The 14,953-nt window shown below is 43.6% G+C and overlaps 1 protein-coding gene across 3 annotated transcripts in view; it reads right to left on the reverse strand.

Annotated features, from left to right (window-relative positions):
* GRIA1 (glutamate ionotropic receptor AMPA type subunit 1) overlaps window positions 1-14,953 on the reverse strand; it is a 119,828-nt gene that overhangs the window by 15,189 nt on the left and 89,686 nt on the right. For all 3 annotated transcript variants that reach the window (XR_015774028.1, XM_005523598.3, XM_005523599.2), the window contains exons 12-13: window positions 3,595-3,793; window positions 2,850-3,097 (exon numbers count right to left, since the gene is read on the reverse strand). Coding sequence is in view for 2 of the 3 variants with exons in the window: in XM_005523598.3 (XP_005523655.1) it covers window positions 2,850-3,097; window positions 3,595-3,793 (447 nt within the window). In the remaining variant the exon portion in view is untranslated. The remainder of the gene's footprint in view (window positions 1-2,849; window positions 3,098-3,594; window positions 3,794-14,953) is intronic.

Below are 14,953 nucleotides of genomic sequence, written 5' to 3' on the forward strand. Positions count from 1 at the left end.
GATGGAAGACTGAAAAGTCTGGGGTCCTGAATGAAGGTGGGTTTTTAACAGGGAACATTTTGTATATACTCACAGACCCTAGGAAAACTGACTTCTGTTTCATGGAACTTCAATGTCAATATGGCTGCTCTGAAGAACTTGCTCTCACAGACCGCCATCTCAAAAACTCTAGTGCCTGAGTCCAGACCTACATGGAATTTTTTGGGTTTTCTTTATCCTGTTTTGGATAATTTGGCTTTTTTCCCTCCTTCTGATCACTTGTCCAGCAGTGGAGAAGATCTGCTGGGTAAATGGGTGTGTTTTGCAGCAGGGTGACTGCCTCATGTCAGGCAGGATCACAGCTTGAACTTGCTGGTGCTGAAAGGTAAAATTTCTGCCTTGCTATTACTGCCCTTCTCAGACATGCCTAAATGCAACTAAATTTTAACCTCTGGAGGCCAAAAGATATTCAAAGCCAGATTCACTTAGGAGGAAGAAGCAATTTCTTTTAGCAGTCCACGAGACCAAACTGATCTAAAAGGGCTGTTTGCACCTACTACCACATGTAGAATTATTTCTGGATTATCAACCTTGTTTTCATTTATCTGTGGCAACATCTTAGCATTGTTTGCCCATATAGAAGCAAGAAAAATATATGGTGAACACTCCTGTAGTTTCTCTTTAGGATTCTTTCCAAACAAGCTATCCTAAATGCAGGAAAACTGGTCTAGCTACAATGTCCAGCTTCTAAAACACACCTGACACAAGACAGACCTGGGTCACAAACCTCCTGCAATCCTGGCTCAGAGCTTTTACTCTGTGGATGGAAGTGAGTGAAGATGGAGACTGAGTGAGAGACAGGATGACCGTGCTGGACAGACGCCTCATGAACGTCACCTTGCTCAGGGCAACCTCTCACGTGCAGGACCCCGGGGGGAAAACAGACATGAGGACTGTAGGGAACTACTGAGATTAAAACAATTAAAACATCAGGAACAAAACAGACACAATGGGACGAAAAATGGACAGGAACTGTTCCAAAGAAACGCCATTGGATGGAAAATCAAGCATTCCTCCTTTGCCATTAGGCCCATAAGAAATTTGTTCTACATGCAGCCAGGATGCAAAAGAAGAAACAGAAAGAAATGTTAGAAATTTTTGGAGTCATGCCTAGCAGAGGGATGTTTGGAGTTGCAAAAATAAAATGATGCAATTTTCTTTCTTGTGGTTTATTTTTCTTCGAAGTATGAAAAATGGCTCTTCCACATGCCAAAAATTACAAGACAGGTAGGATGTTCCTGTTTGTTTGTTTTTATAATATCGAAATTAGGATCCAAGACTGATGTTTAAGTAAATAATTAATTAAATAGAATCAGCCCCATATCCTAATTTCCATATTTGCAAGACTGAAAACAAACACTGGAAAGTGTGCAACAGAAAGCATCTCAAAGCTGTGAGAATATGTCCACCTTGAGCTGGAGGAACCTGAGTCATTTCAGAGCCTGAGCTGCACTGGATGCAAGAATTGCCTTGTGCATTGGGTGGTGCAGGCTGTCACGTCAGCTTCTCTAAAGATGCTGCTGATGTGGGAAGTGCTGAATCGAGTGTGAGCTGACCTAAGAACCGTAGTAATCAAAATCCTTGGGTCTCATCCACTACCAGCTGATACAGCTTTGATTCTTTGGGCTGGCTTTGGCTTGGGCACTGTGTGACCAGACAGATCCTTCTGCAAATGGCCATCTGGTAGTGTTCTGGTTTCATATTCAGAGATCATGGATTAAATGTGTCTGCATTGGGTTATGCTAGCAAACAACTATAAGGCCACACATACACTTCTGGCCAATATGCTTTCATTAATAAATAACTCAGTAATTAATTAAATACATTGGAGTTTCATTCTGATTACTTAATGCTACAGATCCTGAGATCTAATGGTTTGGTAATCTAATGGTTTGGTAATCTAATGGTTTACTAAACCTTTGTAACTCATGTTCCTCATGATTGTAACGTGAGGAACTGATGTGGCTGCTGCCAAAAGGAGCCACACTTCTGACAGGCCCAAGATGACAATACCAGTCTGTGGACTGTGGCAATGCTGCTCTGAGCAGGTCAGTTTTCATGATGGATGCTCATGTCCAGGAGTGTGGCTGTATGCAGTGTCCAGGCTCTGCTACTAACTCAGGCCTGGGATTGTGCTCTTAAAGAGTTCTTTTTAAAGGAAAGTCTCTGAAGATACTTCACAGGCCAGTGGGCAAAGGTATGTGGCAGCTGTGGTTCTGGGCTCAGTGTTTATACCTCTTTGGACTTGCTATAAATTTTGGTGCTTGCTGGGATCTAAATTGACTCAGAGAATGAAAATGCCCACCCTTTGCAGGGCTTTTCAAAATGGACTTCCCACCTCTTCCAACCAGCATTTCATTTTAGGAAACACCAAAATGCTTTCCCCATGAGCACTCCCTCTGCAAGCATGGATCCAAGGCAGGGTAATCCCATACTCTGCAAAGCTGCGCAGTTCACATGGCACGGGATGAGCGTCCCTTCCGGATACAGCTCTGTGAAACCAATGGTTACACCACAGCAGCCCCCTGCCATCACCTCATACAGCAGACACATTCATAGCCAGTGGATCAGCCAGGATCCAGTTTCCAGATGCAGGGCTTGAAGAATTAGACACTCCTGCTGCTGCTCAGTGGGAGCCGGGCATTTTACTTCCCTGGACATCACACTGAGTGGTCACACCCCTTTTCCTCCGCCTCCCCCACCTCCTTGCCCCAAGCTTTCGTGATTAACATGGCAATGGAGATTGAACTGTGTGCATACATTGATTTGCTGGGTGGTTTGGCAAAAGGAAGCAAATCCAAGCTACTTACCTGAGCGCAGACCCCTTTGGCGTTGCAATACCATAGCCTTTGGAGTCCAAGTTACCTCCCACCTTCATGGTGTCGCAGGGCTTCCTCTGCTCGATGTACTCGTTCATTGTGGACTCCAAGAGGTATGCATACTTCCCTTTCGACTTCCTCACCCGGATCATCCCCTCTTCCGTCGTCCTCACAAAAACGGAGGGCTCGGCTGACTTCATGTATGTCCACATCTTCTCAAACACTGCTATTTTGGATCGCTGCGTAGGACAGCAGAAACCCAACAGAAGCGTTAACAGAGGTTTGGGTGCCCCCTGAGATTTCCAGCTTGGACTGAGCACACACCCACACATCAAACAGGCCAAGGAAGCCAAAAGGGGTAACAGGATGTTACCACTTCTGCACCAGGGCCCAGATCAATCCCTGATTTTCTGGCCCATATTCGTGTACGAAGTGATTTTGCAGCTCAAACCAAGGGCAAACCAAGCTGGAAATCTGGAGATGGTTTCATTTGGAGTTGCTCAGAGAAGCTCCTCAGTAACGTGGGGAAGCACACGGATATTCCATATTTGTGTTCACAACTACAGAATATCACATGCACTGGAGTCACTGCCAATCTTCTGGCAGGCTGTAACATGGTGAGGGGAAGCAAGTGGAAAAAAACCCAGACCTGAGCTGAGGATGAGAGAGAACGGACCTGGAGGACTTGTCAAACAAGAAGCTAAGAAAAACGTTTGCATTAAAGTTTCCTTTTTACCCTAAAAAATTCTTTAGTGGAGCCAGCTTCCAGGGTGCCATAGGCGATTTCTGTCTGCTTGGCCAAGTCCTCTGCACTCTCGATGGGAGACACCATCCTCTCCACGGTGAGGAAGGCAGCCAGGTTAGCTGTGTAGGAGGATATGATGATCAAGGTGAAGAACCACCAGACGCCACCGACTATGCGGCCGGAGAGAGACCTGGGCACAGAGAGGAGAGTCAGACAGGAGCAGGGGGAAGGTCTAAAAAGTGCAGCTTGCTCTTTGCAGGCCCATCATTTACGTGGCCATTTACCCAAAGTCACACTCTCCACACCCTTCCAAGGAAGCCAGAAGTCTTTCTCAGCTCCTAATTTACTTTTAAAGGTGTTGATGGAATTAGAGTGGGGATAAAAAAATTCAGTGAAAAAAAAATTAGTAATAAACAGAGAGAATATGCTTTGATTTTCAATTCCTTTCAGAGTACAATATTAATAATGAGACATGGAGATAATTATGAGAAAATTTAGCTGGGCAGGGGGCAATGCCCATCACCAATGCCTGTCGAGGTCTCTGCTGTACCACGTACCCCTGGCAGGAAGGAGCACCAACATGGAACCAGACCAGACACACAGCCCAGCTGTGATCTTTCCCTCCATCACCTGAAGTTTAAAAAAACAGCCCCTGTGCTTTTCTGTAAGACATATTGAAGCTCAGAGAGGAGTTATGGTCTTAATGAATAATTTGCCTACTGACATTCTCTCTTTTGTATTCAGCAGATGGTTAGACAAGATGTTCATAATAATGCTTTAAAATCTAGGTGTTTTGTACTGTCTGCAATCAAATAGCCAATTAACTGTAACCATTCAATAGCTATAGAAGCAAATAAGTCAAGCAGACATTAATATTAAAATCTTTTCAAATAATTTTTAAGAGTGGAAGATGATTTTAGAATGATGTCAGCATTCAGGCATTCTGTCTAAATTATTTATGTGCTCCTTCTTTAGATGCAGAGCACTGTCCCAGACAGAAGGGAACATACAAAGCTGTTTAATAAAGCCAGACAGCCTGACTAAGGAGGACCTGCCCGTGAGAAACACCATTTATTTCTCCATGGGGGACCATGTTTCAGCATTGTCTTTCTGCTGATCTGAGTCACTCTGCAGAAATATGGTTTATGGGATGGTAACAGAGATATCCCAGTCCAGCAAAGGCCTAAACTTTGGTGAGATAAATGTGACCATCTTGCATCCCATCTGCAGAGAACACTCAGCCTGCAGGGCTGTCAGCACGTACAGCTTCACCATTTGTTTCATATTTGGAGAGGGACTGGGGAGAGAGGCAGCTACGGATTCAACTCACACATCTTCAGATTGATGAGGAAGAGGAAGAAAATTAGTCTGGATGATGTGTGCTCAGGGAAGGAAGCGCTCAGAAAAGGCACAGAGGCATTAAACAAAAGTAACCAGATAATGTCAAATACAACAATGTCTGCTGATGAAGGCCACTTTGAGCTGGCAAAATCCATTTGCATGGCAAATAATCACATTCATCTCCAGCTGCAAATTATACAGCCTTTCCTTCCTGATGAAGCTGGGATATTTCTGCGACTCATTTCAATCCCTTCAGCGGCAGTCAGCCGGATTCCTGCCTCCAGACCCTCGACATCCCGGTGATATTCACCACCAGCTAATCCCAGGGGGCTGCCTGCCCTCAGCTGCAGATGGCTTGTGCTTCCCAGCTTCACACCTGGCACTGACAGCATGGAAAAGTAACTTTGGGGTGTAGAGCCTGGAAGGTAACAGGGAGGGCTGGGGGAGGAGGGAGAAGGGGCTGTTTCTTTGCCCAGGGAGACAGAAGGATGCAGACAGGATTCATGTGTCCATCATGGACTGCTTTCATCTGGGCTGTCTCTGCTGCTGGTGCTGGTCATTCCTCCTCATGGCATGAGGAGGGATGTGCTCCCTTTCACAGACTGTGGAGGAAAGGAGAGGAGGTCAGCAGCTGCCAGGGCTGCCAGCATAGCCTCGTGTGTGTGATGTTTTGTTGCTGACACTGCTAGTGGGCAATGTTTGCCCTCCTTGCTGGATTGACTTGGAGCTGGGAGCTGTGAATCAAAACTGCTGAAATGCCCAGCAGAGAGAACACTCAGCACATGGGATCTACAGGACACGGCCCTTTTGCTCCGTGGCTGGGCAGCACAAGGGAGAGCTGGCCAGGGATGGAGAATCTGGGAGGACAGAGCAGCTCAATAAAGAACATAACGACAGTCATGATAAACACCACACAAGCAGATGTGATCCCATTCAGGAGCAGTGAACACAGGTTGAACAGAACAAGATGAGTTTCTCTTGTCTGCTTAGACTGAGCCTGCTTACCATGGCAAGGGCTTGCAAAGGCAGTATCTGTTACCACCTTGTTCTGCTTCTTCTGCAGCCCCAGCAGACAAATGGCAGTGCCTCCATCACGGGACACATTTGCAAAGTGCCTTTTAGGCACTGTAATTTAGGAGATAATGTCTGATTTCTGACAGTAGTGACTTCAACACCAGGTTGCTAAAAGCCTGGGCAAAAACCGGTGGGACTTAGAATTATGTTTATGCTCTAGTAAGAGCAGTCACAGAGGAGGAGATACATCTTGTTCTTTGAAGTCACTGTGAGGTTTTGAAAGTCTCAATCTGAAGCTAGGTAACAAAAAATGACCTTACACTTGACTAACAGAAATGTTCTGCAGCTTGAGCCCTGGCTCAAGTTCTTTTCACTAATGGGTGCTGTGGGGTTCAAATCCTCCTGCATGAGAATGTGTCCCTGTAGCTGTTCAAGCACAACAGGAAGGAGTCAGCTCCCTGCTGAGTGGAAAGGAGTCAGTAACTCAGCTCCCTGCAGAGCGAAGGTGAGACTGAGCACCCTGGTTAGGACTTTAAAGATGTGCTAAGATTCAGATATTTGGATCTGTCTATTTGACCTCTGAATTTATTCATGTTCGTTATCATTGTAATCCTTGCAAACAGCCGGGTCTAAAAAAAATTGGAGTAAAATAAGCAAGGGTAGGAGTGTAAGAGGCTTTCACGAATGGGGTGCAAAAAGGGGTAAAATATCTAAATAGACCAGATTGCACTTTTTTCAACCTGTGTTATTTCCTCTGCACCTAGATTCTTCTTTCCTACACAACCAAATTAAGATATCCTGATTTCTTCTTCTATCCCTGCCTGTGCTGTGTAAAATAACACACATACCCCCACTCTTCTCCCTGCCTTGGGATCCTGCCTGTGCCTCCCAGAACTGGCAAGAACAGGATGCTCCTTTCCATCATTACCCTTGCAGGAATGAGTAGTAAATACTCTGCCCTCATTATCCACAGTGCACAATCTACTTAAAATTAGATCTGGCTGGGAACCAAGATTTCAGGACCGTGGAAAACTCTGAAATTGTAAATAAAACCTTAATATTCTCATTTGGAATGCAAAGATAACGGTTGCAAATGTCCTCTAAAAGTAGCACTCTGAAAATGGTTGTTTTGGGTCTGTTCAAGCTTTGCCTTTTGCTATTACTTATAGTTTAATTTCTGAAAGGCTAAATGGTATAATTTTAACATGGTAAACAATTTTGTTTCTGCTTTCTTGTTTCAAATAATTTTCTTTCAGCTTTTATAGTAGATTATATCTTTACCTACTGCATATATAATTTAAAAGATAATTCTGAAACATACTATTTTAAATCCACACAATAAAAATACTGCAGATGGTCAAGCTGAAAGTAATAATTTTGATTTTTTTACTTACATGACTTTCTAAAAACCTTTCCTTGCAAAAGTGACTGCATTTTGCCAGTGGAACACAGAAAGGAATTGTAAGTTCCCTTTGTTCCTATGAAGAGATTTGTTCTAATGTTTTAGCCTTACCAATGATGGATTCATACAGAAATAGAAAATCATGCATCTATAATCTCATTTCTTAAAACAAAATGTAACCCTTGATCAAACAATTTTCTCTTTGATCTTATCCCTCATGGAAGGTAGGAAAAGCCAGCAGGAGTTTGCCTCTGCTTTGCCATCTATTAGAAGAGAACAATACATTTCTGCAAAAAATATTAACAAGATCATCAGAAAATATACAGAGTAAACCTCCTTGGAAAACTGTTCAAACACTATCTCAGTTCTCTCCCACTTCTCCCTTCCCCCTCCTCAAATCCATTCCTTATGGAGAATTACACCTAAACTGACAGTGTTTTAATTAGAAGTGCAAATCTGGGATCCTGAAGCCATAGTTGCTTTGGGAGGATTTCCCAGATTTGCTGTTAAATTCAAGTCTAATAAAGGCTCACTTGCTCAACTGACATATTTGTCACTGAATGAATTTATGCAAAACTGTTGAAAGAAAAAGCTCTTCTGTGCTTGTGCTACTGATTGTGGGTCAAACCCACTTTTGGTCTTCTACCCACACAGAGCTTCTGATCTCCAGCACTACTCTGAATTTGATACTGGTGTAGACAATTCTGTGGTTCTGTCTGAAATCTGACTCTGAAGTGGATTAATTGCAAACATTTTGCACCAGGCTTTCTCTTACTTTAAGCAACTTTTAAATATTAAACTCTGTCAATGTAAAGAGCTTTGCTTTTCCTGTGTCACAGACCATCTGGTGTGGTTGGCCTCACCACTTCATCTCTGTTCCTGACACGAACCCCAGCTTTGCTCAAAAGGCAAAGGAAGAAATTCAGTGTGGGGTTGTGGAGCTGGGATCAGCTCTGGGTGCATCCATCAAGTACAGACTGCAGAGCTCTTATCCTCTTACTCTCTGCTGTGCCATGGAGAGTTTTGAATTAGCTCACAACTGTTTGCCACAAAATTCGTGGGATTATAATGCAAGTTTCTCTGTTCATGCTGCATTACTAATTTTCTTGCCATATGAGTTTGCTTTTACTTATTATTGGATCTTTCCTCCTGGTACAAGGGTCTGGAGTCCTGACTGCACTGCTGGGTTTTAACATGCAGTGTCAGGAAAGCCTTTACAAATACAGAAATAAGAATATTTTCCACTGATATTCTCATTCACCTTTCCCAAAGGTACAAGTTCTTTCTTCAAGTCTCACAACTTTTTTACAGAGCTAAGAGCTGCATATTTTGGTTCCCTGTGGGTAACACTAACCAGGGAGACAGGGTAAGGAAGCTGAGGGTGCACAGGTACTGGAAGTCCCATGCTGGCTCTGTCCTGGTTTTCTTTCTCCAATTCATGTTAAAAAGAAAAGGAAAAAAAAAATAAAAATTAGGGCTTCTTAACTTTTGTATGTGGGCTGGAGATCTTCTCTTGTGATTTCAGGCAAACCCTGCCAGTGCATCTTGATCCCCAAAGCCAACATGCTGGAAGGAGGCAGCATGGATTTTGGAATCCCAGCAGATGTGCCTTGAAGAAGGGGCCTTGTGGATGCTCATGGTGTAAATATTGCATCAACTGAATCTGATCTCTGCAAATACACAGAATCTCCCAGATTCAATGGTGGGGGGGGATGTATATCTGTGAGGTGTTAATTATAAATCATGGTTTATTTACTGTTTCTTTCTGCCTAAGCTAATGGCTTTGGACAGCAGTGTATGCTCCCTCTCCTACTGTTTCATCTCTTCTTCTGCAGAATATGTTGGCACTTTTTTCCCCTTCCATTTCCCTTTAATGGGCAAAACCTCATTCTAAAATGAGTTTTCCTGCTTAGTCAGAAATGCATCATGCCACTTGTGGTTCTCCAGTCATTGGGCCTTGGATTACTGCAGTGCTAAGTATAAGCATGACTGCATGGAGCAGCTTCCTGCTGTTTTTGAGACATCCACTTAGAATTTTGACAGGCAAGAGGTGCCTAAGCTTAACCAGAGGACTAGCATCCAGGTTTTTCTGTTCCCTGTGAAGCCCTGCTACTTTATGGGTTCCTGGATAGCTTACTTCATCTCTCTAATTTATTTCCCAGCTGTGGGAAAAGAAAATGAATCACATTTATGAACCTGTCCTGGGTGGGTGGCCTGAAGCGCTGCCCACCGGGTGGAATTTGCCTCTGAGCTGCTGCTTTGCCCAATTCCCCTTCCTGAGGCACTCAATCCCAACAGGCAGAGGCAGCATCAAAAGGGCCCAGCCAGGCAGGGGGTGATGTGTGCACTCCACAGCACTTTGCAGGTTGTGCCCTTCTGAGCCCTCAACTGACCCAAAACGTCACCTGTGGATACACAACAAACACAGCTCACCTGCTCAGCTGGTGGGGTGTTGGAAGCACTAGGTGCCAAGAAAAAAATGGACTGACATGGGCAGCAAGCCCTCTTCAGCTTCAGCAGGGCACATAAAAATACTGCAACAGAGCAGGACTGAGGTAAATCCTTCATTCGAGGGACCTGCCACCTCTGCACAGCATCCCTGGCTGCTGAAATGAGATGTTTAACGCTAAAAATGCAGGATAATACACTCAGCTCTTCCAGAGGGCAGCTAAAAACAGTACAAATTCAGGGCCAGGATAGAGGGATGAAGTGGAACCCTAAGAAAAAACAGGAGTGTGGCTAAAAGGCAGATCTGAAGACAGGCACCGTCATCCTCTGAAGTACAGGCACAGTGTGCCTCTCCCTGTTGCAGACAGGGTGACTTAAGGGATGAATATTTAGTGATTTGCTGAGAAACACGTGGTCACTTTGGGCTGCTTGGCAGCTCCAGAGAAAGGCAAAGTCATCCCTCTTCTGCTGTTTTGCCAGCTATCGCTACAAGGAATAAAACCCCAACTCTCATCATGCCTTTGAGTAAAAATTTCACTGTAAAAAAGGCTCTTCATGTATTTTTCTCACGCTGATGACATTTGTTCACTTTGCTGAGAAAAACTCACAAGGTGTTAAGCATAAAATTTTGTCAGAAGCAGTTGCTGAAGAGCTCTGGGAGATTCATTATTCAGGGACTTCCTCAACCTCAGGTGGCCCCAAATTTACAAGCACTCATCCTCCTTTTTGAGCAACAGCCTATGGTGCTAATGTCCTTTACTGAGTTGCTGGATTCCATGTAGTCTCCCACAGTCTCTTCTTCAAAGTCTACTTGATGAAAAACCATTTTTTTCCCCCCAAAGATTTAATATGTTTTGGATTATATGCCATTCATTTTTCCAAGATCGTCTTTAGCCATCTACATTTGCTCACACGAGAGCTCAATTTCTGAGACTTCTGGGCAATAATGCTACAATAACCTAGTTCAGACTTCTTCCAAGGTGTCTTGCCTTGGTTCATTTTGCTTTATTTTTTTTTTCTTGTCTTTTGTCAGATTTCCCAACATGATGAGAAAAAGGCTTTGCTCTGGAAGGAGAGTATTTTCTGCACTGCAAGATATTCACTCTGGCAATATTTCCACATATTCCCTTAATTTTCTCTCTCATTTCTAATTTAAAATGTGATTCCTCACAAAACCATACAAGTTGGATTTTCTCTAGTTTCAGTTTTGAGCCTTTCTTTTTTGCACAGGGACATTCTTTTGTAGAAGTGGTGAGGAATGAATCTGCTCTCCCCAGACAGTGTTTTTAGAAGAGCTTTATGTGCACAGGTGTGCCTGTCTTTTAACATTAAAACTCCCAAACTGTGAAGGGAAAACATATTCAGTGTTTCTGCTGCCCCTATTTCACCTGCTAAGATCCATTTGGTGATTTTTTTTAAAAAAAATTTGAGGCTTCAGAAGCACTGCCGAGATGAAAAGCTGCCCCCTCCCTCTGTTTTTCCACTCTGCAGCCTGAGATTTTGCTTCTTATTTCAAGCTTCAAGAAATGAGAGAAGAGAAAATTCCTCCTAAAGGAGAGCATCCTGCGCACTTGGCTCCTGCAGCTGGACCCTCATGGACTCTTCATCATGTCTCAACCAATACACAGGGTACAAGTGCTTATTTTATTGCTTTTTCCTTTCACCATGTGAGGACTCATCTCCTTCCTTTCTACTCCTCTGTTCACACACTTGCCTTCTATTACTCCTCATCAGACTGAGTTGGGAGAATTCATTAGTGTATAAAACATGCTTTGAAGTTGTCCAAATAACGGTGATGTAACACTTTTGCACTTCTATAGACTCTTTTATCTGAAGATCAAAGTAGTAAGTTATGATTATCATGATTGGATTATTGCTGCTTAGCCTTTGGATCTGAGGGTAAGCAGCAGCTCTTCTGGGTAGGCACTAATCAGAATTACTGCACGATTTTATTCAATAGATTGAATGCCATCAAGTGTGCTGCTGCTGGTTAAGGAAAGGGCTGTGTGCATGAGCTGTGTACCCTTTGCTGCCATCTCAGCTTAACAATCAGCTGCTCTCCAGCTGCCCCTGTGATCCATGTGAAAATGGAAGGAAGATCAAGACAGCATGGAGGGGTTCAGAGGCGGCACCACGCTCTGCCCTCTCCAACTCCAGATCTGCCCACACACACAAAGATATTTGCCCTGATTTCTTAGCAGGACCCACATTTTGCTTTTCCCAGTCACTTGGCTTCCTCGAGCCTTTCACAATGGATAACACAGTATCTCTGTCCTATTTCAACAAATTGCCAGGGATTACCTATCCAGAGATACCTGCTCACCATCTCAGGCTGTGACAATGGGCACTGCCCAGTGGACGAACGCATTCCTGAACTTCTCATGAAAAAGGTGTATGGTGCTTCCCCAGCTACAAGGACAAGTAGTTGGGATGAAATCTGAGACAAAAGCAGAATAGGTCCAATAAATGCAAAATTCCATTGGAATAAAGGCAGAACTGTGAGCTTCCCAGCAGAAGGCCAGCTGAGGGGGTGATACCAGCAGAGATCAGCTGTGGATGCTTTTTGTGTTTTGTGAGCCAGAGCAATTTGAATCAAGGAGTTCAAAGCTCATTCAAATGTGTATCCAGTGAGTGTGCACATGATATCTTAGTGCTGATAAAAGTAATGTACAGCATATGGAAGAGTTATTTAAGCAGGGCTTCCCTGTGAAAACATTCTCAGGGCTTCCCATCTTAGTTACAGTATTTTTTTGGAGTGCCAACATTAAAGCAGTGTGTGACAGGCAGCCTTGCAAAAGACACCACCTGAGGGAGGTGGAGGCCGTTCAGCTCCTCACAGCCCTTATTCTTTGACAAAAACATTTGGCAGTCGACCTAGCTGTTGGAGAGACACAACCATGCACAGCCCTGACTGCAGACCCCAGCTGAGCTGACTGCTCAGGAACAACTCGTTATCAAGAGGAAAGGAAAGAGAAAAAAGTCTTCTTTTCACTAACTGAAAATCAGCAAGTCTGAGTACAGCATAACAGGGGGTCCCTGGAAGCTCACAGAGTCTCCTGCTGCAGTCAGAGAGAAGGCTGGGAGTGTCAGAAGGCAGAGCTGTAAATCTTAGTGCTCCTCACAATTCCTGGGTCAGTGCCCAGCATTAGAGACACAAACAGCACCTTCCAGTTCCGTGTCAGAGAACACAGAATGGTGTGGGTTGGAAGGGATCTGAAAGTTCATTTCATTCCAACCCTCTGCCATGGGACACCTTTCACAGGTTGCTCCAAGCCCCGTCCAACCTGACCTTGGACAATTCCAGAGATTCAGAGGCAGCCACAGCTTCTCTGGGCAACCTGTGCCAGGGCCTCACCACCCTCACAGGCAAGAATTTCTTCCTAACATCTATTCCAAATGCACCCTCTTTCAGATAAAACTTCCCAAGATATTAAAAAAAGGGAAATGCACTTTCTCCCCTGCTATTTTCAACTTTGCTTTCAACAAAAAACACGAGAAACATTTATTTAGTCCTGAAGAAAGAAATTGCACAAGTATTTTTAGGCTAATATATCTGCTTTTAGATGAAGTGTTTGATGACTTATTTTAAACACAGCTGGTGGAACGATTAGGGAATCTGTCAGTCATTGGGAGGAGTTTCAGCAAATTTCTTGCTGTCCCCCAGCAACCTCAATGCTGAAGGCCCAAAGTCAGAGCTGTGGGAGAGTGATTAGGTATGCCTGATAGGGAAAGCATCCTGAGGAAGTAGCTTACAGGTCAGTGGAGGAAGCATTCATTACATCTGCAGCATTTAGACATTTTCAGGTGGCAGAGCGTGGAAATTCAAAAGACTCATTTTTCCTTTACAGAAGAAATTGCGTCTTTCCAACAATGCTCTCTCAGCTGGTTATTTCCTCTGTATCCTTCAGCATTTTCCCAAATGAAAAAGAAATGGTAGCAAGGATGACTATTTTAAAAGAATTTCCATTTTCCCCTGGCTGCCACACTCTGGTTGCCATGGAAGTGCGCAGACTCCAAAGGGGACTGTTTAGTTGGATATTGTGCAATTTGTCAAGCTGTTCCTCTGGTGAGTCACTTTCCCTGGTTAAGTGAGTTTTAGAAATAAGTGTGGTCATCAGTTCCTGGTGATTTGCAAGTGCTGCTGTTACCCTGTGACCTGCATTTGCTCTCCCTGGACATAATTAACTCTGCCAGGTAGAGATAATTGCAACATCATTTGATACACTTTTATAAGGCAAGGAGACTTTTCCAGAAGTCGAAGTCCTGATTTTCTTACTTTTATTCTCAAAGAAAGTCAGCTCACCAGTTCAAGCAAACCACCACAAATAAATGAACCTGAGCTTTGTCCCCACAGAATCATGAAGGCTGGCAAAGCCCTCTGAGATCACTGAGTCCAACCATTACCACAGCACTGCTGTTGAAATTCACCATTAAACCACGTCCCCAGTGACACATGCACACGCATTTTGAACACTTCCAGGGATGGCAATTCCACCACTTCCCTGGGCAGCCTGTTCCAATGCCTGACCACCATTCCAGTGAAGAAATTTTTCCTAAACTTTAATTTAAACCTCCCCTGGTGCGATTTGAGGCCATTTCCAATGCAGATGCTTGGAGTGTCAGAGAAGACGCTTACTGAAATCAAGAAGAGTCATCAGATAAATACCCCTGCTCAGCCTTCTTTTCAGGAAGGAATTAGATTCCTTTTGATTGCTAAATGCAGCTGGCTCTAATTTCTCTAATGCTAAATTTTTAGCAAAATAAGTAAGTACCCTGCAAATGTAAGTTTACAAAGGATGGAACAGAAATAATTTCCTTGAAAAAATCCAAATCTAACCTTTCACTAAAAAAAACCAAACAACAACAAAAAAAAGCCCCACCACAAACCAAAAACCTCCACAACATTCTTTTTTTGTTCTAATCAATTTCTGATTTAGATTTTCCCCAAAAACTGGATAAAACCTTTCAGTATTGGGAAGATCTTGATGAAATTTAAAAGTGCTGCTGTCTTTCAAAAGCTGAGGTCTCCTGTGACTTTTTTCAATTGGGCTATAAAGAAATGTAAATAAACAGGAAAAAGAGCAGAGGAAAATGCTCAGCATTAATTACAGGTACATAATAAAGACCTTGTTTGCTCTTCCCCAG

The sequence above is a fragment of the Pseudopodoces humilis genome, chromosome 17 (genome assembly GCF_049639895.1).
Source record: "Pseudopodoces humilis isolate 2021_Gansu_Grassland_sample_001 chromosome 17, ASM4963989v1, whole genome shotgun sequence".
NCBI lineage: Eukaryota > Metazoa > Chordata > Aves > Passeriformes > Paridae > Pseudopodoces > Pseudopodoces humilis.